The 24,040-nt window shown below is 62.3% G+C and overlaps 3 protein-coding genes across 5 annotated transcripts in view; 1 reads left to right on the top strand and 2 right to left on the bottom strand.

The window, feature by feature from the left end:
• Window positions 1-10,597, bottom strand: part of MEF2B (myocyte enhancer factor 2B) — a 16,573-nt gene extending 5,976 nt beyond the window's left edge. The window contains exon 1 of one of the 3 annotated variants that reach the window (XM_066983692.1): window positions 10,493-10,597. The gene's annotated coding sequence lies outside the window, so the exon portion shown is untranslated. Of the gene's footprint in view, window positions 1-99; window positions 1,507-6,673; window positions 6,923-10,492 lie in introns of those variants that run through there. The other 2 variants (XM_066983691.1, XM_048052383.2) reach the window with 2 other exon arrangements.
• TMEM221 (transmembrane protein 221) lies at window positions 10,478-17,246 on the top strand. Its single transcript, XM_066983696.1, is given in 4 exon segments — window positions 10,478-10,785; window positions 14,081-14,166; window positions 14,472-14,609; window positions 14,612-17,246. Coding segments are annotated over 4 exon segments (909 nt in total). The 3' UTR covers window positions 14,989-17,246.
• BORCS8 (BLOC-1 related complex subunit 8) lies at window positions 16,102-24,040 on the bottom strand. The gene is made up of 5 exons (XM_066983701.1): window positions 23,921-24,040; window positions 22,510-22,622; window positions 18,131-18,195; window positions 17,627-17,734; window positions 16,102-16,643 (listed from the first exon to the last, which is right to left on the bottom strand). Exons 1-5 carry the CDS (start codon window positions 23,955-23,957, stop codon window positions 16,601-16,603), a joined length of 366 nt encoding a protein of 121 aa, XP_066839802.1. The 5' UTR covers window positions 23,958-24,040; the 3' UTR covers window positions 16,102-16,600.

Here is a 24,040-nt window from a genome sequence, read left to right as displayed (position 1 = left end):
CGGGCGGGAAAATTCCCCTTTGCTCTGCTCAGCTGGCCCCACGGCCCTATCTCTGACACCCCTGCCCCCCGGCAGCCCCCCGGCAGCCCCCCCCGGCACCTGCGTGCGCTGGCTGCAGAGCGCCGGTGCCGGATCCCAGGTCCCTTGCCGGGAGCGTGGGCTCAGCCTTGGCATCCCAAAGCTGCGCCGACGCTGCCCCGCGCTCGCCCTCGCCGGGGGTTTTTACCAGCGGATGGGGCTGATGGGGAGGGGGGTTACAAAGGAGGCTGGGCTGGCCGCGGGGAGGGTCCTCGGTAAGACAAAGGGGCTGTTTTTAGGTTCAATGTTTTGTGTGTGTGTGTGTGTTTTTTTTTTTTTGAATGCGAACAGACTAAATTTGACCTCAGCCGTTCGCAGGTCAGGAAGTGGCTGTACGAGGAGACAGCAAAGCGAAACCACCCACCTCCTGGTGCCACGTGAGGCAGTGATGGGAAGAGCGAGGGGCCAAGGGACCCCGGATCCCAGCCCCGCTGCAAGGTGCCAGCCCCGGCTGCAGCCCGGCACCGGGCATCGGCCTCTGCGACGCCCCGTTACCACTGCAGGGGGTGTCACAGGAGTGTCACTCTTGTTGTTCCCCCACACTGGACACCCCAAAAATCCCTCTGGGATGATGCTGGGGGGGGGGCTTGGTGCCATGGAAATCTGGTACAGAGCCATGGCTGGCATCAGCGTGCTCCCAGCGGGACCCTCGCATCCGCCCCAAATTGGGTGCAGCCCTGGGCCAGCTCAGTCCCCACTGACCCCAAGACATGGCCACGGGGCAAGAGCTGGCCTGGGAAGCCGGTGGGGCTGGGACACTGCTGCAGCTCTCCGGGGGACGATGCTCCCCGAATGTCCCCGGGCATCCCCGAGCGAGCCCCTCGAGCCCCCGTGGCAGGGATCAGCCCCGGTGCAGGTTGGGGAACCGCCAGCCCTTCACTCCCCCAGTGCCCCAGCCCGTCCCGCTTCCTTCTCTCAAGCACGTTGCCATTTACCATCTTGCTCAGCTGCTATATTTAGCTGATCAAAACTAATTTTAATTTATGGAAGGAAATTGTGCTGCCGTTCCCACGGCCCCGCTGCCACCCTTGTGTCCCCGGGCCCACGCACGGCGCGAAGGTACTGGGGGTGACGAGACCACCCCAGCCCCGCGGGGATCGGCCCTGCCGGGAAAAGCAGCCACCAGTTCCCTGGTGAAAACGCGGAGGTTTTCCCAAAGCCTGTGAGCGGCCGGGGCCAATCCTGCCCTCCTGGTGCAGACACCTGCTGCATGGCACAGGGCATCCCCAGGTGCATTTGTGTGTGTGTGTGGGGGGCTCAGCTCTCACCTGCCCACCCCAACCCCATGATCTTCCGTCGAAGGTGCGGAAACACGAGCTGCTCCCCTGGGGGCTGTGCTCGCAGCCTGCTTTGACCCTTTTTGGCCAGAAGACGCTGCACGGCCCCAAGCTCGGCCCCGAGCCCCCCGCGCCCCTGCGAGCGCAGCACAGCTGCGCCCCGAGGGTTTCTTTTTAAAGGCTCGCAAACCTCAGCGCGGAGGAGAGGCCGTGCTGTACGCGCTCGGAGGTGCTGGGGAGGCAAAGCCCGTCTGCAGCGGGGCCACAAAATGCTGGCGAGGACCCCCTGGGCCGGCACCGCCACCCCTCAGGTGCTGCGGCACCCCAAAACCCTGCTCCAGCACCCCTTTTTCCGTCTGTGCTCACAGGTGGGAAGCTCAGGGTGAGGGGTCCCAACACCACTGGGACTGATCCTGCAAGGGTGCGCCTGGCCCCAACCTCTCCGTGTCCCCCCCAACCCATGCTGCAGTGCCCCTGGGACTGCCACATCCCCCCGTGCACCCAAGCAGGGCACTTTGGGACCCCCCCCCCCCAGCACCCTCACGCTGATGCTGCAGAGCGCATGGGGGGGGGCACCGGCACCCCCAGGACAATGTTGCGGAGGCCCCATCCCAAAATAGCAGGCAGTGGGGGGGAGGCGAGGCGCGAGAGGCGAGAAGGAAGCGGCAGCCACAGCGCCGTCGGGATGGGCTGCGGCGGGGGAAACGGGGTCGTGCTGGGGCCGGACTCGCGTGCGGCCCCCCCCGGTTCCCTCCCTCCCCGGTCCCCTGCACCGGGGCTGAGGGCGCAGCGAGGCCTCGTGCAACACGCGGGGCGGTTTCATCAGCCGCCTCCCCGAGCAGCTCATTATTACGGCAGGCAGCGCTCGGCCCCGTTGGGTCCTCCTGGGGCATCGCCCCGGCCACGCGGCCACCGCGGCCACGAGGGACCCGGGGGGACCCGCGCAGCCCCAGCACCACCGGGCACCGGGGAGGGACGCTCTCGTGACCGGTGGTGATGGCATTTTGGTTTTACGCCTCCAAAGGGGCTGCCCCAAGCGTGCTGGGGCTCGGACACCGCAGTGCGGCACGGCACCGGCGCCTCGGCTTCCCCGTGCCCCCCCGGCAGGTATTAAGGGCTGGGAAGGGTTGGGGGGGGGGAGGACTCTCGGTCCGGGTTTTAATTGCTGCGCCCAGGCGATAAGGCGATAAGCGGCATTAGGGCTGCGGGTGATTATCGCAGCTCCGCCGTGACGGGCACGAGGGGATGGCACCGAGTGGCGCGGTGCCACCTCCATCCCTCCGGCCTTGTCCCCGTGTCTGGGGACAGCACCAGGGAAGCGCCCCGGTGCCACAGGAGCAGCACCCAGCACCCGTAACGGGCCCACAGCTTCAGACCTCGGACCTGGAGGCCGCAAGGGGGACCCAGGAAAGGAGCTCCCTGAGCTCGCACAGGGCTCTGGGGGTCCCAGCAAACCCCCACACCGATGCAAGCGGAGCTCTGCAGCCCTCCAACCCAGCTTCGACAGCTTCTCTCCCACACCAAGCCAGGAGGAGAGCCCGCTCGCCTTGCCCCACCTACGGTTGAGGAGAGGAGATGCTTTGCACCGGCCAGAAGCTCCCCGCGCTGCCTGGCGTCCCGCCGGCCCCCGCTCCCTCCCACGCCTGCGTATCTTTAGCCCCAGCTCTCTGCTCCCTCGCACGCACCCGGCTCGCGTCCACCCAGCTCCTGCGAGCTGTCCCCTCGCCAGGATCCGTCCCTCGGCCAGCCGGGGAAGCGCAGCGAGGTGTCGCCCCAGCCCTCCGGCTGCAGCCAGGGTTATAATTAACTCCCCGGCTCCTGTGCATCTTTAGGGGTCATTTGCATCACGGCGGAGTGTGTAAACTTCCTATCCGCTCTCCTAATTAGCGCGCTGAGCCGGATCGGCCCCCTGGGAGCAGCGTGTTTTTCCACGAGCTGCAGCAGAGCCCCAGGGCAGCCGCGGGGCTCGGCTGTGCCGCTGCGAGGACCGGTGCGGTTCGGCACCGGGCACGGTACGGGGCAGCAGGTGCATTGTGCCAGGCTGCGTGCGGGGCTTTTGCATTTTTTCTCGATCTCTGAGTGCCCCCAGAAATGCTAAATGCAGAAAGTTCACCCCAAATTCAGCCTGGGGACAGCCGACGGGGCAGTTATTAGGGGTGGGCAGCTGCGCAGCCACGTCCTGTGCCCGGAGCCAGGATGTGATGGGAGAAGGGACAGGGAAGGGACGGTCACTGCTGATCCGCGGGGACGTGGCCTTGACCCCTGGGTCCAGAGCCTCGAAGTGCCAGGCACAAGGAACAGGCAAGGAAGGGGCAAGGAGTGGACACCTCTTGCCAGGGCCTCTCTGAGCTCCCCGGTGCTTCATCATCCCACCTCCCGCTCTCCCTCTCCAATGGGACACTGAGGCATCAGTGTAGAAACTGGGAAAATGAGGTCATTTTCACCAAATAATGGGGATTTCTTTGCAAATCTGGAAACGCAGAGCTGGGGGGCCTGCAGGTAGAAAAGGGGGAGGAAAGCAGCCAGCAAATACCCACTGCCTGCATTTGGAGGCTTCCGAATGGCGTTTTGATGGAGGAAAACAGTGATTAAAGTGGGCTAGAGAGTTTCCATCGCATCCTTCACTGGGATAAGACGTGAGCCACAAAATCCCAGGGGGGCCAGGCCAGGCGCTGCCTCGCAGGGGCCGGGAGGGCAGCAGGCTCGAAGCAGGGCTGTGCAGACCCCCGGTCACAGCCAGATGCACGGCGCAGGGACCACCGCTGCTGCATCCATCGCCGGCTGGAGCTTCCCTGCTCCATGCTGGGGATGTGACCCTGGCCCTGGGGATGTGACCCTGGTCCCTAGGGATGTGACCCTGGTCCCTAGGGACCGGCGGCGTTGGGGCCTCGTGGTGCATCCCGAGGCTGGCGCAAGGAAAAGTCAAAGTTTAGCAGCGTTTCTGCAGGGGGGCGACAGGCCCTTCTGCTTTTTATGGGTTGTTTAAACAACCAACCAGTATAAACCAGAGCGGGCCAGTGGTGCGGGGTGGGAGCGGGGAAGCAGGAGGAGCCTGCTGGGAAGCAGGGGAAACGAGAACCCAGGGGGACGGGGGGCTTGGGGACCCCCTGGGGCCATCAGGGAGCTCGGGACAGGGTGGTTGCTGGCACTGAACACCTTCCTCCCCATCTCATACACACGCAGTCAACTGAGCCCCAAAACACAGACACAGCAAGCACCACCCCAAGCACCATGCAAAATCCCCGGGGACAATTAAAATTCATCTTTCTGCCCATTTCTGCAGCACGGGGCTTGATCAATGGCATCGCCCTGCATCCCTCCGAGCCAAACCCGGGATGGGGCTGGACCTGGGGGGACCTGGGCACCGTCCAGCCCCAGCCCCGCGCTGGCTCTGGCCCCGCTGGGGGTGACACAGAGCGAAAGTCCCGCCAGCGGCCGGCCCCTTGGGCGAAGCGCAGCGATGGGCGGAGGCTTTTCGGTTCCAAAATGACTGTGTGGAAGGAGGAAGGATTGCAATGGCCCCGAAAAATGAGGCGGCTCTTTTCCTTGGAAAGACAGACGGACACACCAACCCTCGCTGGGGCCTGGGCCACATTTTTGGCTCAGCGTTGGCAATGCTGCCAGCAGCAGCCCCGGGTAGAAATGCTGTTCCTGCAGGGCTGGGCTGCCCCTCGCTGCAGCTGGGCATTAATACAGGAAATGATACTCGTTTGCTGTTGGAGGGTTCGCTGGGGCAGCCACAAGGTGCTGACAGCTCGCCTGAGCCCAGCCCCATGGGCCTCAGGGCTGCGTGGCTTACAAACCTGGTTTGCTCCTGGCAGTCCTGCTGCAAAGAGGAGGGAAATCCAAGGGTCTCAGATAGACTGATCCTCCCCCTGCTTCTGGATTTAAATGACCCCCGTTGTGGTTCAGCACGTCTGACTCTCCAGCCCTGCCGCTGCAGGGATACGTCCCACCGGGTGTAAGCAGGAATCCCTCTCCTTTGCCCTGTGCAAAGTTTTCTCAACCTGTTTTTCGTGCACACTGCTGCGCTTGGCACCAAGGTACCGTCAGTGCCCAAGACTTGGAGGCAAGCAGGAGGATTTGAACTCCTAAATCAAGCCTAGGGCCTGCGTCTGTGCCCCAAATCCCACACCCTGAGCTGCAAAGGCCTCCCCTCGACCTGTGTGGCTTGTCCAGCTGGCAGGGGGAACATGGCAAAGGGACGGGATCTGGCTCCCTTCCCAACAGGACCGGTACCCAGTGTCCCAAGGGATGTGCATGGACCGAGGGGACGCAGCCCATCGCCTTCCCCGGAGCACCTTCCGATCGAGGCAGGTCCCTGCCCTCCGGCTCACCTGCCAGCTGCCGAGTTAATTCATTACCCGCGAAACCCCATCTCCACAGCCAGCAGCTCTGGGAAACTTTCTCTCATTAAAAGAGTAAAGCCCTGGGGACGGGGACTTGCTGGCAGTCCGCTGCAGCGGGCAGGAGGACCCGGCAGAGGATCCACCTCGCTCGCCCCACGGGGACGTGCGATGGAGCGAGGCTCACGTGCTCTGGGACACGCTGGAAATGCCACGCGCTGGCAAGGAACAGCCATGCACGGGTGGCATCCCTGCTCGGGAGCAGCGAGGAAACCGAGCTACAATCCTGCCAGAGCCGTGCAACATCCCAGCAAGGCTACGGGGAGATCGGGCCCTGGTCCTGCGGCGGGGCCGGGGTGTCCCGGTGCTGTGCCCGCACCGAGCAGGCAGCCCGGCCGTGCCGTGCCTCAGTTTCCCCTCCGCACAGCGGGCTCGCTCCCACCACCCAAGGCCCGGCAGAAGGGTGCTGGCGGTGAGGTTTGTGCGGATGGCAGCGCCGGGGCAGGGCGGCTGCCCTCCAGCCTGCACTTTTGGGTTAAACCCAGGCGTTCCTCTCTGCGCAGACACGAGTAAAAATAACCGCCCCGAGCGCAGCGCAAACCGCAGGCTTTTTATAGCGCTCCATCCCTAGACGGCGGGGCGGGGGCCAGGGCTCCGCCGTGCCCAGGGCAGCCCGCAGGGCGCCGGCCCGGCCGCACCGGCACCCCCCGGCCAGCCGGAGCCGGCCCCGCTCCCCCGGCCCGTGCGTCCCGACGGGGCGGCCGCTGCGGGGCCGCCGCCGCCCGGGGCTGGGGAACGGGCACGGGGCTGGGGGCACACGGCTGGCATCCCCCCCCCACCCCCACCCCCAGCCCGGCACCCCTTGGTGCCCTCTGCCCCGGTGCCGCCCGGTACCGGCTTCCCCACCGGGGGTCGGGGGCTCTCCGCGTCCCGGTACGCACGGGACCCCCCCTCCCCGCCCGGGCCACGCACCTGGCCACCGGCTGCTTCTCCTCGGTGAGTCCCCACCGGCACGGCCGCGGGGGCCCGGCGCTGCAACGGAGCCGGCCCGGCCCCGGTGCGGCCCCGCCGCCGCCGTCCGGTGCCGGTGCCGGTGCCGGTCCGGTGCCGGTGCGAGTCCCGGGAGCCGCGCGCTGCCCGCCGCCTGCCCCAGCCGCGCCGGTTCATTTGCATAACCCCGCCCCCCTCCGTTCGTAAATTTGCATAGAGCAGCCGGGCTCCCTTCCCATTGGAGGATACGGTGCGGTGATTTGCATAACCCCGCCCCGAAGGGAAAAGGGGCGGGACGCGCGCTAAGGGTTGGGGTTTGGGGGGGCTGCGGGCAGGCACGGGGCGGGTTTGGGGTCCCGGGGGGGGGGGGGGCGGCATAAAGGGGGTGTTGGGGGGGGGATGTGGGGCTTTGGGGCTGGGGGGAGATTTGGGGGGTGTTATGGGGGAGGATGTGGGGCTGGGGGGGGTTGGGGTGAGATTTGGGGGGGGTCTTATGGAGGTGGATGTGGGGCTGGTGGGGATTTGGGGCTGGCATGAGATTAAGGGGGTGGCAGTGCCCTCACTGCAGGGGTATGGGTTTGGGCTGAGCAGAGGCTTCCCGGGGATGGGTTTAGGGCCAGGCTCTGGGTTTGACCCACACCAGATCCCCAGGACCCCCCGGCATCGTCAGCTCCCCGCACGTCCATCCGTTGTGGGGCTGGGGGTGCCCGAACCCCGTTCCCCAGGGTCAGAGGGGGCTCAGCAAAACCACGGTGAAAAAAACCTCACCTGCTCAGAAACGAAACAGTTAATGCACTCCCTCTCTTTTTTATCTTTTATGTTTATAAATGAAATGTTTTGCCCTGCGAGGGGCTTGTCCCCGGCCCCATGGACAGGCGGGACAGACACCAGCGGGACAGACACCAGCAGGGACAGACACCGTTTGGGACAGACACCGGCCGGGACAGACAGACACCGGCCGGGACAGACGCCAGCCGTGGCCGCCGCTGCATTTGCTCAGCTCGGCCATCCCCACCCTGCAGCGAGTGGTCCTGGAAACCAAAGCGGGGGCCGGTGAACCGCAGTGACATAACACGAGGGAGGCTGCGAGGAAGTGCCGGGGACGCTGAGCGAAACCTCAACACGCACCCCACAAGCTGCCGGGGACCTGCTTTGAAAAAAAAAAAATAAAAAGCAAGCCAGCGCCTGCAAGGCGAGCTGCAAATCCTGCGTGTCAGGCTGGGGCAGGGCCCGGTGGCACCTGGGACAAGCCAGCTGTGATTTCCTGGCACCGTCCCCAGCAGGGGCACGCGGCAGAAACCCGCTGCGCGCCGGGCCGCCTCAAGCAGGGCGAGGAGGACGCACGTGTTGGTGGATCCTGCAGCTCGAAACCGGCGCAGAGCGACCCGGCGTGCACTCTGCAGAGCGAAGCGAGCTGCTGCTCCGTCGCGTGGTGACAAACCCGTGGCCAATCTGGGCTTGGGGGGACACCGATGGACTCTGGCTCCGCGTCCAGGCCCCCAGATCAGCTCCGGAGAGGTCACCGCCTGCCACCGGGGTGGGGACGCCAAGGGCTGCCCGGGAGCTGCTCGTCCCACGGGGAGCGCCGTGTTTACAGCGGCGAGGGGGAACTGATGCAACTCCCCAGCTCTCGCCGCGTGAGCGGTGCTACCAGGGCAGCGGTGGGAAGGGGTTTACAAGGGCTCGCTGGAAATCAGCTCCCAGGCCAGCCCCGGGGCTGGGGGGGGGGCACACATCTTTCCACCCCAGCCACACAAGGGGTCCGGTCCCGGTCCCTGGGCAGAGGGGCCGGGGAGACGGGGGCTGCTGGCTGGATCAGGGTTCCTGCGCGGCTCGTGCAGGCAGAAAGGACATGACATCTTGCTCAGAGCTGCTTTTAAAGCTCATGATTTATAGAGGGCTTCAGAGTGCAATTAGCAGACTGTTAATTAGCCCTGCTCGTAATCTTAATTGATCCTGAAGAGGAGGAGGGAGGGAGCGCAGAATTACAAGGGAATCGGCAGAGCGGCATTCTGCCCGCAACGTGTCCAGGTGTCCCCTCCTGCCCGGGGGGGTTTGGGGACACACAGGATGGCCTCTTGTCCACCCAGACCATGGGACCTCCCCGGACCTTGCCCTTGTTTTAGGGTCCTCTGGGGTTCAGCTTGGCCCAGAGTGCTTCCATCCTGAGCAGCCAACCCCCCCTTTTTGGGTGCGGGGCTGCCCAGAGCCCCCCAGGTCAGGGGGTGCCCAGGCTCTGCCTGGCTGCTCCCTGCAAGCTCCGGGCTGGAGGTTCGAAAGCTTTGAGCTCCCTCTTGAGGCCCTTCCTGCCCCAAAGTCCTGGGGTTTTGGGGAGCCCGAGCTGCCGCTGGGTGCCCCAGGCTGAACCCCAAATCGAGCAGCCCATGGGGTGCGGCTGAGCCCCATCGCTCTCCCGGCCACGGCGAGGGGATGGAGACACCGGCACCGGGCGCTGGTTTGGGGACCCTGGGCCAAGCGCCAGCGACACGGGGCTGGGGACCAACATCCTGCACAGCCAAAAACGCAAGCGGGGCTGGAAATGAGCAGGGAGCCAAAGCCGTGCTGCCTGCCAAGGCCAACAACACCAGCGTCCAAAATAGCCCCGTGTCCCGTGCGGCTCTGGCCGGAGCAGAGGGTGCCAGCGGGAACCACCCACGCGAGACGCGCAGCCCTGACGGAAAGGTCGCCTGCCCAGATCCCACAGCCGGGCCCCCGCTGCCACCAGGCCGGAGGAGCCCCTGTCATACCTAGTCCCCATCCCCATCCGCCTGGCCCTGGCAGGGTGCCTGGGACGTGCATGGAAAGGCGCGACCCCGATGTCCCCCTTGTCCCGTACGTGCGGGAAATTGATGTTTTGAGGGCTGAGGGCTTGAGTGGGGAAGCCCTGCCTCAGTTTCCCCACTGCTCCCGAGGCACGGCATCTTCCCAGGATAACAGGGGACACGCAGAGTGAATTTTCCCAGAATAACGGGTAACCTTCCTGGCAGGGAGAAGGCAGAATGGGGCTGCGGGGGGCGCTCAGCACGAGCCCCCCGAGGGAGAGCACAGCAGAGGGCAATTCCCAGCCGCTCCCAGGGGACGATGTGCTTCTGCTTCCCAGGATATTTATAAGGCACGGGAAACTTGTGCTGACGGCAGGGCAGCGCTTCGCCGGCCCTTTCTCAGCCTCGCAAGAATGTATTTGGGGTGCCCCCCCCACCCCCCCAACCTGGCGAGGAGGCCTGCGCTGCAGGTGGAGGAACAACGCGCCTCCCGGGGGGGCAGGATCAGGCCCTGGCAGCACCCCCTTCCCCCGGCAGGATTTTCCCAGGGGCGTGGGAAATGGGAGAAGCGAGGGGGCTGCGGGGGGGGAGCAGAGGGGTGATGGTGGGGTCCCCCCCAGCACCCTCCTGCCCATCCGTCCCCGGAGCCCCCTCCCTTTTCCTGCCCCCTCCAAGCCCCCACCGGCCCCGGGGGTGGATGCGGGCGGAGCTGGGGGTCCCGGCCGGTGGGGGGCGGCCCGGCTGTGCACCCCCCTTGGCGAGGGGCCGGCCCGGGGGGCAGGACCGGCCCGCCCCGGCCCGCCCCGGCCGAGCAGCGGCGCACGGAGGGAGGCGCACGCCCGGCGGGGCCGCAGCTCGGTCCCGGGGCTCGGTGCCGGTGGGGCTGCGGGAATACCGGGGGTGCACGCAGCTCCCCCGGCACGGAGCGGCTCTGCCATCCCGGTGCCCTCCGGTTCCCGGCGCCCCCCGGTTCCCGGCGCCCCCCGGTTCCCGGTGTCCCCCGGTTCCCGGTGCCGGTGCCACCATGCCCTCCTCCTACCCGCAGCGGGCCCTGACGGTGCTCCTGCTCTTCGGCACGCTGTCCGCTGCCATGGCCCTGCTGGCCTCCAGCCTCATCTTCCAGCTGCCGGCGGGGCGGCCGGGTCCCGGTCCCGGTCCCGGTCCCGGTCCCGGTCGAGGGGCGCTGCCGGAGCCGGCGGCCGCCGCGCTGCTGCCGGTCTCGGCCGTGCTGGCCGCGCTCTGCCTGGTGCTCAACGTGAGCTGCCTCCTGCTCTGCCTCCTCCACGGCTACTTCAGCACCGAGCTGTGCCGGGGGCAGCCCGGGCCCGACCGGTGAGAGCGGGGGGGGCACCGGGGTTGGGGACGGGGGGGGGGGGCACCGGGATTTGGGGACGGGCACCAGGGATTTGGGGGTCGGGGGGATTTGGGGGTACCCACATCGTCTGGAGTCCTGGGGATGCTGGGGAGGCTTGGAGGGGTGTTGGCCCCCCCGTTATTGAATGTCCCTGGGGGGTGGGCAGTGGCTGGGGGGGGCTCTGGGGACTTTGACCACGGTGGCTTTGGGGAGCGGACGGCGCTGCTGGCACGCGCTGAGCGCTTCAGTATCACAAAGTTCTTCCATCGATGCTGTGCCAGCTTGGGAAGCGGGGTTGTCTCGGGCCGATAAGGCCGGGGGGTGGAAATACGGCCCTCGAATTCAGCGTGCAGCTGAGCTGAGCGACTGTGCTATTGCCAAGGGGAGAGTCTGCAGCCGCCCGTCCACCCGGCTGCACCGAGGCACCCGATTTAACTTCCCCGGTACCTTCCCGGTGCGAGCCCGGCCCTCGTGCTGGGGTCTGCGCTTGGGGGAGTGCGGGGGGTGCCCAGCGGCCACCCCAAACTTGTGCCTGTGCAGGGGCAGAGCCAGGCTCTTTGGGGCACTGCTGGCACGGCTGCACAGCACCCAAACGACCGTAGGCCCAGGTTCATTAACCACAAGACGCGCTAACTTACTTGTTACCAGCAGGTTTACACTTGCAAAACTCCCTCCACAGCAATTCCTCTCTCCTTCCTCGGGCACCAGCTGGGTTTTGGTGGTGGCCCCCCCCCCGCCAGTGCCCGGCACCAGCTCTGCTCCGGGTGCAGAGCAAAAAGCAGCTCGCAAATGATGGCAGTTAAACGCGTCTGGGTGGAAACTGGTCTGTGCGCGGGGGGTCCCTCGTGCGATGGTCCCCGCGGGATCGTTTTGGGACTGCTCTGGCTTGGGCAAGTCGAAACTCAGCTAGAGGAACGGAAAAAAGCTCAACAGCTCTGTCCCTGACCAGACACAGCTGGTAATGCCTAACGCCGCGCACGACGGCCCCAGCAAGTGAGCAACGTCTCCACTCGGTGCCTTGCAAGCGACGCTGACGTGTGCTCATTAGCGAAGGGGAGCAAAATATTTCTGCAAAACAGAGCTCCTGGAGGAAACCTCGCTTTCTGTGGGAGCTCAGCTCCTGCTGGAAAACTTAGAGCAGAAAACTCCCCACGGGCCGTGAATTTGTCCGAGGTTCTGTATGGATTTGGGCTGGAAAATGCTCGTTGTTGAAGCGGTGCCGTTCTTCTCTGGGAGCCCTGAGCGCGAGGCAGGACAGGCACTAATCAGGCAGCCAAATGCCAGCTCACAGCACGGGGAGGGAGCGTGCCGGCCGTGGCACAGCCCGTACTTCAGGGGGCAGCGGCTTGGCCAAGGGCTTCAGGTCAGAGCAACCCTCCCGCACAGCCGTGCACCCTGCTGGTGGGTCTGCCTGAGCAGGAGAGCTGTTCCCGGACAATTTGGCTTTAAATGATGCTTCCGTGCTCTCCTCCCCGCAAAGTAAGAGGCTGCTTTTGGCTCTGCTGCCGGCCACGAGAGGCTCGGACAGGCTGGAGCTTGCAAAGGGCAGGGCAGGAGCCTTGGATCCGCACCCTCCTGCCTGGCATCGAGCAGATCGCTTGGGCTGGCCGTGCCTCAGTTTCCCCAGCTGCGAGCTGAGGCTTACAGTCATGTTCGGGGGGGAAAAAAGGGACAGTTCCTGGGACGTGGGGGTGGTTGTTTGCAAGCTGCGCCCACAGCCTGGGGCAGGAGGCAGTGGTGGGACGCAGCCCCTCTCCCCCACGATGCCGGACGCCGTTTGGTGCCGTCCCCTCGTGGCCGAGCTGCCCCGGCCCCTCCGGCCGCCGGTTTCATTAGGGGACCCGCTCACGTCCCAGGGACCTTTCCCACGTTGGGGCTGTCACACTGAATTACCGCTCCGCTTCTCAGCGCCGCGCTCAATGCTCCGAGCCAGCTCCAAACAAAGTCCTTCTCCTCCCCGCTAATCCCCCCCCCCCCCGGCCCCGACTCAGGTAATTAATAAAACAAAGCGGCTGCTCTTCCCCGCCGGGCAGCGAGGAGCGGGTCCAGGCTCTATTAACGGCTCCTGGCTGCGACGGGCAATGCTCGACAGGGGCAGCAAGGCCGGGAGGAGGGGACGACGGGGTTGGGACACTCTGGGGGGAGACGGGGACAGGGCACGGCGTCCCTTGGCTGCTTCGTTCGTCCCACGGGGCGGCGGAGGAGCATCACAAGGGCTGGGGCTGCCAGGACCGTCGTGCTGCTGCCCGCTGAGCCGGTGCTTCCATGCCAGGGGGGTTTTTTGACCAGCTCCTGGGAGTTTTGGAGGCGTCGGCAGGAGCAGCAGTGCCCTGTGCACCCCCCAGCACGGCCGGATGGTTCGGGGGGCTCTTCATGGCTTTCCTGCAGCATGGTCCTGCCACATCTCTTGAAGCAGTTGTGTGTCTGAGCACCTGCATCACCCCCAGCCTGCGCCCCAGCCATGCTACGCCGTGCCTTTGTCCTGCTCGCTGGCAGAAGAGCCCTCTGGCGACTTCCAGCAGTGCTCTGCAGGGCCCAGAGAGAGAGGAGCGAGGTTTGGCACGGCGATCTGGCTCCAGGGATGCTCAAGCAGCAGGATGAGCTGGTGGTGGGCTGGGGCTGGCCCCGAGGCCGTGCCCACGGAGAGCGCGCGGCCTCGTCCGCAGCGCAGCGGGCGCAGGGGTCGGTGCTGCAAGCGGAACAAAGGCCCTGCTGGAAAGGAGCTGGTCTTTTCATGTGTTTTAGGCACAATTCAAATACCGAGCCCCCTCTGGACAAAAGGCTTGCAATCTGAGCTGAGCAAAGAAATCCAATCCCAAGGTTGAAGAGAAAACCTTGGCCTTGCTTAATTCAATGCGCCGGCACTTTGCTTTTCTCTCTTTCTTTCCGGGGGAAACGGGCTTGCTGCCTCACTTTTGTTCCCTGCTTGCTCTTCAGGGTTTGCTGAACAAGGACAAATCACCTGCAAAAAGCCCCGAGCCATTCGCATCTCTCTCTTCTCCCTGCCCCACCTGGTTTCTGAAGCACAGCTAGAACCAGACGGGGAAAGTTTGAAAATTCAACTCATCTCAAGATCTTCTGTTCCAGAGTGGGAACAACGCAGCCCAGCAGCCTGGGGGAAACCCCAATTCCGCAGAGCTCCTTGGGCTCATGACCTGCCCCTGAACCTTTTCTCTATGCAAAACCAGCGTTTCAGTTTCTCAGCAGGGGCCGCAGCATCGGCGCTTTTCCTGCGCTGAGACCAGCAAGGCGTTTTTCTCACCTGTTTTGCAGGGCAGACTGGTTCCTTCTGGACAGCCGGACGGTTCGCCACGCCGCCATCGGCTTGTTCTGCTGTGGGGTCTCGGTCTACCTAACAGGCAAGTGCTCATTTCCCACCAGCACAGCCCAGCGGGGGGGGGGAAAATTGACCCAGCAGGGCTCGTGCAGCTTCAGCCCAGCCCGTGCCTTCAGTGCTGGTCGCTGAGTGCTCGTGAGCTGCCGAGTTTCCATTCCAGCATCGGGTTTGCTTTGCAAATGGCACGGCCAGCTCATTCCCGTAGTGCGATCTCTCTGTTCTCAGTGACCAGCCCTCACGGGGCGCTTCTGGCCCGAACTTTTACAGGTCAGCTGCTTCCCTTGAGTCCTCACGGTTCGTTACGGTCTGCTGCACTCTCCCTTCCAGCTCTTGCCATCTACATGCTGCTGCTGTTCGAACTCGAGGCCGGTATTGCCAGCGCCTGCATCCTCTCCTCCGGCATCATCGTCCTGCTGGTCACGGTGACGCACGCCCTGGTGCGCGCTTCCCAGCTCTCCCGCCGCAGCTGCCCGAGATATCTCACACCCTGTACGAGAACGACTCTGCCCAGCACAGCGAAGCCCCCGCCGGCGACCTCAACAACAAGAACGTGGCCGCGCCCCGGCCCCGGCCCGAAATCCACCGAGAGTTTTCCTTCCCCCCTTTCCTGGAGCGCAAACCCCAGCTGGGATCCCCGGCCAGCAGCAACCTCACCTCGTCGGGCAGCCCCGGGGCTCGCTCCGAGCAGGAGAGCTACAACCTGCCCCGCACGCACAGGACGCTGTCGGCAGAGTCGGCCCTGCTGCAGGCACAGGGCAAGCCCTGGAACGGCGTCACCCGCGAGATGAGGAACGTGCTGGCGCGCAAACCTGGAGCCTCGGGCAAGGACTCGACGCTGGTGTGAGCGGAAGAGGGGCCTCTTTGTCTCGTCACGCGGCGGCTGCAGGCGCCAGGGCCAGGATTTGCATCTCTGTTTAGAGCTTAACGTAGGTCCCGTCTCAACCCCTGCGGCAAGGAGCCTCGTCGGACCAGGGGGTGGCTGATTTTCCACCCTCTGCCCTCCTGCAGACACCAAAAGACAGCTCCCAGTCCCTCGAAGACGTGAGGAGTGAGGGGACCAAGTCCAGGAGCAGACCTACCCTCCTTCCCCAGCAGATCCCAGCTTTCTTTGGCTGCCTGTACCTCTCTCCCTTTCCCCTCCCACTTTCCTCCTCCCTCCTCTATCCCCAGAAGCCAGCACTACACCAAGAGCTCACACGGCCAACCCGAGGGCTTCCCTGCAGCCAGGTTTAAGAAACCAGGCGAGGCGATGGAGGAGCAACAAGTGAGATGGAGCCAGGGGAGTCTGCAGGTTGCAGAGAGTGGGTTTGAGGTAGCAGAGAGGCCTCCTGCTCAGGCACCAGCACCTCGACCCTCTGAGCGGGACACAGCTCGCTGCCCAGGGCCCTGGCTCTGCTCAGCGGTGGGGAACCTCACGGGGGATCCCCTGGATGCCACCTTGAGAGCAGTGACAAGCGTCAGGGCCAAGACCTGAGGTCCAGGAATGGGTTTGCATCGACAGTGCAGCCCCGCACAGGACCAGAGCAGCAGCACGCTGGGTTCTTCCCCAAGTCCTCACCATCCAGCAGTCAGCAGAGTATTTCAGGGAGTAAAAGGAAGCCACTGATCCAAACAGATCCTCTCACCTGCCGTGTTACTGTCCTGAAAGACACCTGGTGCCCTGAGCACCACACAGAGCATTTCTTTGGGAACTGAGCCTGGCACTGCTTTGATCCCTGCGTCTTTGGGAAATTCTTCAGCAGAACAGAACTGCTGGTTCCAAGAGAGATTAACAGTGCTCGACAAGGGATGAAGAAAGTCCAATTTTGTTTGAAGAGCAGGACAGTTTCCTTTTCACTTGAAAGGCTCCAACTCTGCGTGTCTTTGTTTTGCTCCGTGCCCTTTGAAACAAGCAGAGCCAGCAGGCTCCAAGACCCCCCAGCCTGAGCGAGCAAGAGGGGAAGGTTTGAGACAGAACTTATTTGTTTTGCCTTTTTATTATTGTTCTCACTAAGACCAACTTCAGCACTTCCTGGCACACACACGAAAAACTCTCCTCGCAGAATGCCTCCTGAACAAAGCTGAAGTGTGCCTACATTAAGTCTTTACACAGCCGCCTACAAAATACTGAAAGCAAGACCTAGTTTTTTCTGAGATACTTCTGTGGCCAAGAGGTAGAGAGAAAAATGCCTCGTAGCAGTCTGCCATCAGAAAGAACTGGAAAGGACAAATGCGGAACCACCCCGTTTCCCTTTTGCAGAACAGTGTGGAAAGAGACTGCCCCACAAAGGCAGTCCTGACCCCAGGAGTAGGATTTGCCTGCTCAGGTGCAGCACCTCGTTACTGGGAACAGCGAGGCAGGCAGGCCTCTGTGCGGCTTCACAGACTGAGCGGAAGGTTTCTTATTCCTCCACGTGGTCGGTGAGCACGGAGCTGGGCTGGAGAAGAAGGCAGAGGGCAGCCAGTCTCGTCCGAGATCAGGAACTAGCTGGCGGATTCTTGGCTTGTGGGGCAACAGTGCTGTAAAAAGAAAGAGACAGTCATGTCCAGCAGGCAGGCAGGACGTCAGCAGCCATGGGAATGTGAAGAACCAGGGGAGCCCTAAAATAAAGCCTCACTGCTCGGAGCAGGAGAGCTGCTTAGACAAGCACACCTCTCAGCGTGCTGTGCAGGCTACGGAGCAGCACGCAGCAGCCCCCACGGGCGTCAAGACAGCAATCTTCAGAGCCACACCACCGCAAAAACAAACAAAAACAACTCTAAAAATGCTCTGTTAGGGCTGCGCAGTGTGACCCTGCTGCACGGGCAGCTGGGAAAACACAGAACCTGCACCAGAAATGTCTAAAGCAGGGCCATTCTGCAGAGACAGAGGCGCTTTGTCTGCTGGGGTGGTTTTATCAGGGACGGGCACCCTGTCCGTGGTGAGCATGGGCATTTGGGAGTCTTCTCACTCCTAAGCAATCAGACTCCAATCCCCAACGCAGTTCTCAGGAGAGACAAATACACTGGACTCAGACAGTCTGCTGGAAGATGTTTTAGTAGCTGTAGCTCAACTGCAGGCATACAGAAATGCATAATCTTTCTGCCACATCTGTCAGCACCACTAATCTCTAAGGGACTCTCCTCAGAAAATCCACATAGATGACAGAGTACCAAAGACAGCCTCTCACCTACTCCATCTCAGTAGCATCACCACACTCCAAATGCCTTTAACACAACAAATATTTAATGTATTACAGAACCAAACATCCCTTTTTAAATAAGGAAATAAATTATTTTCCAGTTACCCTTTTGTAAACAAGACTATTTGCTTCCCATGGCAAACAAAGCCAGAAAATCACTGGAAGGCAAGCGGCACGCTCTTATAAATAACAGCCTGGAACCACATTACTGAGATAACCGTTTGGCGTGTTTGTACTGGGCTGGGTTACATCACCAGAGCCTCTGTGAGCCAGAACGGGCGCCCAGATACACGGGCAGGTCGGCGCCAAGCCCCTCGCTACCTGCGGCCCTGAGCAGCGTTCAGCTGATCCTTCATGGCGATGGCGTGCTTGAGCAGGCTGTCGATGCTCTTGAAGTACACGCTGCTGTCCGTCATGTTCTTTATGGCACTGAAAGCAGAGAGGGGATGGAGGGAGGAGGACCGGTTAGTGTTGCCACACGTGGCATGGTTTTAGAGCCCCCTGCCTTGGCAGAGAGGACTGCGAGGAAGAAACCTCAGCTTTAGGCAGTGCTCTGCAGCTTCGGACACTAAATAGGTAGGGGGCGGATTTCCTGCAGGAGCCTGGCAGCTCTGCACTGCACACACAAGTGGGGAAGAGCGGGCACCTCGTCAAAGCGAAGCCCCCGAGGTTCGGAGAGCTCTGCCTGCACCCTGAGCCTGCCCCCCAACCGCTCCTTCCCGGCTCACACCAGGCAGGTGCCAGCCAAGCGCAGGCTGCTTCGTTTCCAGCCCCAAACCCGTGCCGCTGAGCACGGCCCCTCCTGCTTGGAGAGGTCTGCCGTACCTGCAGGCGTACTCCACCGTGTAGATGGCTCCTTGGCTTTGCTCCTCCCAGCTCTGCATGTCGGACTGCAAGAGAAGAGCAGGCAGCGGTGGGCACGCACGGGGTAGACGCAGCGGCGCGCTCTGCCAGCCCTGCCCTACCGAGGGCTTTGGCTGCTTTGCACTAGAAGCTGAGCTTGGATCCCATCTCCTGCCTGACAGCCTGTGACGCCTGGCTCCGGGTGCCAAGCCCCAGCATTTAAAAGAGACATTTATTGTGCGTATTTCTGGAAGGGCTACTGCTTCGGGCCAACGCTTTGCATGCTCTGGCCAAATTCCCCTTGTTTTCAGATGTGCCCGCGAGGCAGCGAAGAGGCACGGTAAGGCAGGCTGCAAGCAGCCAGCAGCTGCCCGAGTGCGCAGGACTGGCTGGAAGTGCCAGCGAAATCAGAGCTCCTGGTGGGCCTGCTCCAGGCTCTGAACTAACCCAGCTCCCTCCCCAAACCCCCATGCAAACCCAGATAAAACAGTTTATCCTGCAGCGCTGAAAGCTCTCCTTTCACCAGACCTGCTACTCAGTTCTCACAGCCACAAGCCTCCCAGTCCTGCAGTCTGCTCTGAATCTCTGCTGTCTGATCCCAAGCAGCACTCAGCACCGTGCCCTTCTTTTTACGAGCTCGGAAGAAGCCCCGGGAACTCCGCACGAGTCCAGGAGCTACAGGCAGTTCTGGCATGGCACGTAACCGCGTGCTGTAGCTCCAAGGAAAGGGAAAACCAAGCGAATACCCAAATTACAATGAAAGCGCAGCTCGATTCAGAGGTGTAGCTCAATAGATAACTATTTCCAAAGTCCTTGAGTAGCTTGGGCGCTCTTGAAAATATGTTCTCATGGGAGCTAATTCTCAAGCCTATTCTGTCGGGTCTAGTTACAAGGCAGAGGAAATCCAAGGGCCCCTTTCTGTGACTGAAGGAGGTCGGGTAGGAGCTTGGAGTGCGTCCAAAATCACTTCTGCTGTTCAAAGCCTGTCCTACATCAGGACGCTTGACCACATAGCTCCAAAGCACAAAAGAAACAAGCCTCTACATGCAGTGCTCTAGGCAGTTCTCCACAGGAGAGGGTACTTCGGCCCGGGACTCAAAACCCCACAAGCCGTCCCGCAGAGACCGCGCTTGCTCCACAGTCCGATCACGTTTTCACAGCCGTATCTTGTTGCTGAGAGCAGGGTTTGCGAGCAGAGGCAGCTGCAAAAGGCACAGCTATGTCCTGCAGCTCCTCAGCCTGTTCGCTCCGAGAGGTGCCAGACGATCTTCAACAACCATTTAGAGCCCAGCAGCGCGCTGGCTCAGCCGCACGTGGCACCAGAGCAGCGCCCTCGGCCTGCCCTCGTGAAAGGAGGCTCTGTCCCACAACGGGCAGGAGACCCCACGTAACAAATTGCCAGCACCATTTCTTCCACCTTTTCTGGACATTTTGAAGCACTGACTGTCAGCCTGCAAAGCCCAGCACAGGGTGAGGGCACAGGGACAGAACTGGAGCCAGAGATGGTGGCTACAAAGCTCCTATGAACAAGTGGGGACGATGCAGTCTGCTCCAACAGCAGCTTTTCCGTGGTCCTGCCACTTCTGGGCACCGGCAGATTTTAATCATTTCCCAGTATCAGAGCCAGCGATGTCCATTCCCAGCATCCCCACCTCTTCCCGGGAATGTGATGCCCTTAATTAGGAACAAAAAGCCTCTCCCTAGAGCTCCCGACTTCTTAATCTTTCCTTGACGTCCTTTCTCGAAATTCCCAGGATGTGCGCTCGGATGCAGTTTAAGAGCTAAAGCCAGCTATTAATACACAATCGCACTAATGGCATATCACTGCTGCTTGGCGGTAAATTAACGAGGAGATCTGAGTTCTCCAAAGACCGGGGGAAATCCAGACAGGCTACTTAGTGTGGAGCAGGGCTCAGCAGCGCAGCCACGGCACGCGGGGGCAGCGAGGGCCTCGCGTCGCGCTCCCTCTTATCAGCGAGGTGCTAAATCTGCCTGGAGAGTTTCAGATGGTGAGGGAGGTATTAAGATTATTTCCAACCAAATCAAAGAAAGTTGCTTGTTGTAAAGGCGTGGAGGTGACCTTCTCCTCGCCTAAACTTTTTTCCCGGCTCCCTCCCTCCCAGTTTTTTCCTAGGTTTAATCCCCTGGGAGTTTTAAAGGCCGTGTTTCAGGAGAACTCCGCCAGCCGGTGACAGAGCTGCTGCAAGGCTGAAGGAGGGCTGGAAACCACCAATAAATCCTGCTTCCTTCATGCATTACTTACACCTGGGGAATAAATTACACGAGAACGGATCCGCACAGACTGCTCCTTTTTCTTCTTTTCCGTTCCGAGGAATTAAAACCACCCCGCTCTAACGCCTTTGCTCTGAGGCAGATAAAACCTGACAGCGCTTTCACGGTGCGCAGCCCCGCTGACACCCTCCTGTTCCAGTGCCTTGCCGCAGAGCCGACGGACCCTGGCGGAGCGACCCAAAATATCCCCCGCCACCTAACTGAACGCTCTGCCGCGCCAACGGCCCCGTCAGGGCACCGAGCACGTCCCTCTCCCCGGGGGTTTGGCCGCCTGGGCTGAGGGGCTTGGCAGGCACAGCCTGTTTGCTGCAAGCTGCAGGGCCTGGAACTGGGATAAACTGGGAGCAGGATCAAGAACAGAGGGAATCTGACCACAAGGCCCGTACCAGCAGCCTGGCAGCGCAGGCTACCACCAAGAAGGAGAGCAAGCTCCCAACCACGATGCTGCAGTCTTTGAAAAAAAATGAATACGGGTGTGAATGAAGCTGGAGGAGATGTCACCACCAGCAGCTCTGCGTCCCGTTGTTCCAGCTGCAACAAATCACCTCCCTTCTTACTGTTTTCTTCCAGCCCTCGCCACATCGACGCACTAGTAAACACAACGGCAGGAACCAAAAAAAAATGGCTCAGAAGCTTTGCCCTGACCTGCGCCGCCACTGCAGGAAGCACGGCACGCTCCTCCTCATGCAGCGAGGCCACCACTGCCCCAGCCGGGAGGGCAGCCCAGGGCAGGAGGTGCTGGGAGGCCGAACGCGAAGGCAGCAAAGGCCAAAGGAGACACAAACGCTTGTGCCGGCTGCTGTCACACGGGGCCACGCGGCGTCCCGGTATTTGCTGCTGGCATCCACAGGACGGCACATGAAGAAGGTGGGGAACAGCAGCAATTTGGGCTAAAAAGGAGAAAACTCTGCAGCAAGCTGGTAACGGAGACGAGCGCGTCTAGCAGGGAAAACGAGAGCACCAAAGGTTGTCAGAGATCCTGCCCGGCACAAACCCCGCTGCCTAACAAGGCGCTCCGTGTCCAGCACGTCCGCCCGGCTGTCGCTTCCATTTGTGCTGCTGCGTGGCCCCTCGCCCCCGTCCCCGTTACGAACCGCGCCCGTGATGGAAACTGATCTCTTCCCTCTGCATGACTTGTCATACAATTTGCTCAATTTCCTTCTGTTCCGGACACATTCCCCGAAACCGGGACGGTCTTGATTAAATGAAAGCAAGTGACAGCTCAGGAATAACATTAGAAACCCGTCTCCTGCATCCCGGTGATGCCATCGTACCGGCGCGTGCTATACGTACGCATACATCTCTATATACCTACCGCCGCACGCAGACACGTATAGAAAATGTTAATAAATAATTGAATAATAAAGTGTCACAATCCAGGTTAATTTGGAAACTAGGGCTGTAAAGCAAAGGTGAAAAATGGGGCCTGACAGTGCATTAGCATAGACATGAAGCAGTAATCTATTCATGAGACATCACCCCTAATGAATCATGACTGGCAGAAGAGGGAGAAGGACAACAAGGCTGGCATTAAAGTGTCTCTGCTCCGTGCTCTGGAGGGAAGTAGGAACACAGCTGTGAGATGCGATTCATTATCCTGCCTTGCCTTGTGCGGGCTCCTCGCACTTGTTTCTTCCCGCTCCCCCTTCCCTCCTCTCGCCCTCCTCCTTGTTTTATGTAGGAAATAAAAATCTCGCAGTGTAGCCAGGGGTAATAAGATTTAACGTCTGCCTCCTCCCCCCTCCCCGTACAAGACAGGCCGCTCATTTTTCTTTGTCTCCGCACACAACTCCGGGGCTGGGAGCTCGGGGACGAGGTTGGCCTGGAAAGTTTCACCTGGGGTCTGCAGATGAACGTGCAAAACCCCCCTCAGCCCCCCCAGTTCGGGCTGAGCAGGGTCCCGCAGCACCTCACGCCCTCCCAGACAACGCCTGTGCCCCCGGGGCTGATTCCTTTCCTCCTTCCCCATCCCCGAGTGGAGGTGGGATAGGGACGATGTAGCCGCTCAGGAAAAGAGCTCGAGTCTGGCTATGTCTCGGGTCCGGAGGCTGAAGAGAAGCCCGGCTCACCTTGTGTTGAGCGAGCTCTGGAAGCGATCTCCTGACGTGCTCCTGGAGGCGGTAGAGCGCCACGGAGGGCTCGTTGGCCAGGACGTACATGCTCTCCGTGAATTTGTCTGTAACTGCAACGAGAGAAGCAACAGAGTTAGGGAAAGCGGGGAGCAGCGGGGAGGGCAGCGGGGTTGGAGGGGCTCCCTTGGAGCCTCTGAAGGCCGTGGGGGCTGGGGGTGCTCAGAGAGCCCCCGCTGCAGCCTCCCACACCCCAGCTGCTCAGCGCCCTGCGGGGACCGCTCCGGGGAAAGGCCCCGACTTCTGAAAGCGATGCTGTGACAGATGAAAAGAGATCAGAGCAAAAACCCTGAACATTTCGGATCGCCAGCCTGTTAACGAGGATGTGAAGGCAACGCCCTGGCAGACAGCAGCTCGTTTCCCACCCTTCACACCCCAGCAACGAGCCGGGCACCGGGTGGACCCAGATCGTCCTGGGACATTGCCGGCCCCAGCAGCTCTACGCCAGCACGGGTTTGTCCTGGTTTTGAGGACCGGGCCACAGTCGTGGGGCCCTTTCTGAGCAATCTGAGGCGGCCACAAGACAGCGGGGAGCAGCGGGGGGCTGGTGGCTTGGCCATCTCCTGCTCTGGGGGGCTCCGAGTCTCAGCCCGGCCCCAGCCCCCAAGGCGCTCCTGCACCCCAGCTGCTCCTGCTTTAGGGCTCTTCTCCTTCTCCCTCCAAGCACCCACCCCAAGGGACACCCCAAAAGCACCCACCAGCCGTCGCAGCGGCCAGGGGGGCTCGGGCAGGGCCGGTGCTGCCCCCAGCCCCCCAATCCCACCCCCCTGACCCCGTCCCACCCGCACCCACACCTTTCCCCAGGCTCCCACGCAGGAGCCCCTTTCGGGCGGCCGTTTCCACAGGCTGACGGCTGCGTAAACCTCTCGGGTTTACGAGGTCACCTCGCTTTGCACCACTTATTTTTATTTTATTTTATTTATTTATAACGACCCCGCCGCGTTACTGTCCGGTTTTCCACCCCGTCCCCCCCGGCTCAGGGCTTTTGTTCCGCCGACAGCTGCCGGAGCCGCGACAAGCGGCGGCCCCGGCGGCCTTCTGAAGGCGACCGCGACTCACCGCCAGCCTCTGCGTTGCCCGCAGCGCCCTGTCGCGACATGTCGTGCCCTGCCCTGTCACGGCCCCGTCACGGCCAACCCCACGGCGCCCCGTGTCGCGGGCTGCTTGTCCCTCCTCCCTCCCGCCCTCCGCAGGGCCCTATCGCGACACGCGCTGTCACCGCGGGGCCCTGTCGTAACCGGGCCTGTCGCGACTGGGCGACACCGGGCCGCGCCGGTACCCCCGTGCCGTGCAGCGGAGCCCCGCGGGGCCGCTCCCGCTGTCCCCCCCGCGCTGCCGGTGCCGCTCCGACCTTTCTTCACCTTCAGCTGCATCTCGGGCTCCTCCATGCCGCCGCCGCCGCCGCCGCTTCCTCTTCCGGCGGTGCCGCCGCTCCCCGGCCCGGCCGGGAACCGAGCCCCCGGCACAAGCG

The sequence above is a fragment of the Anser cygnoides genome, chromosome 27 (genome assembly GCF_040182565.1).
Source record: "Anser cygnoides isolate HZ-2024a breed goose chromosome 27, Taihu_goose_T2T_genome, whole genome shotgun sequence".
In the NCBI taxonomy this organism is placed as follows: domain Eukaryota; kingdom Metazoa; phylum Chordata; class Aves; order Anseriformes; family Anatidae; genus Anser; species Anser cygnoides.
Note: the sequence above shows the minus strand (reverse complement) of the source record. Positions and strands in the feature narration are given on the sequence as shown.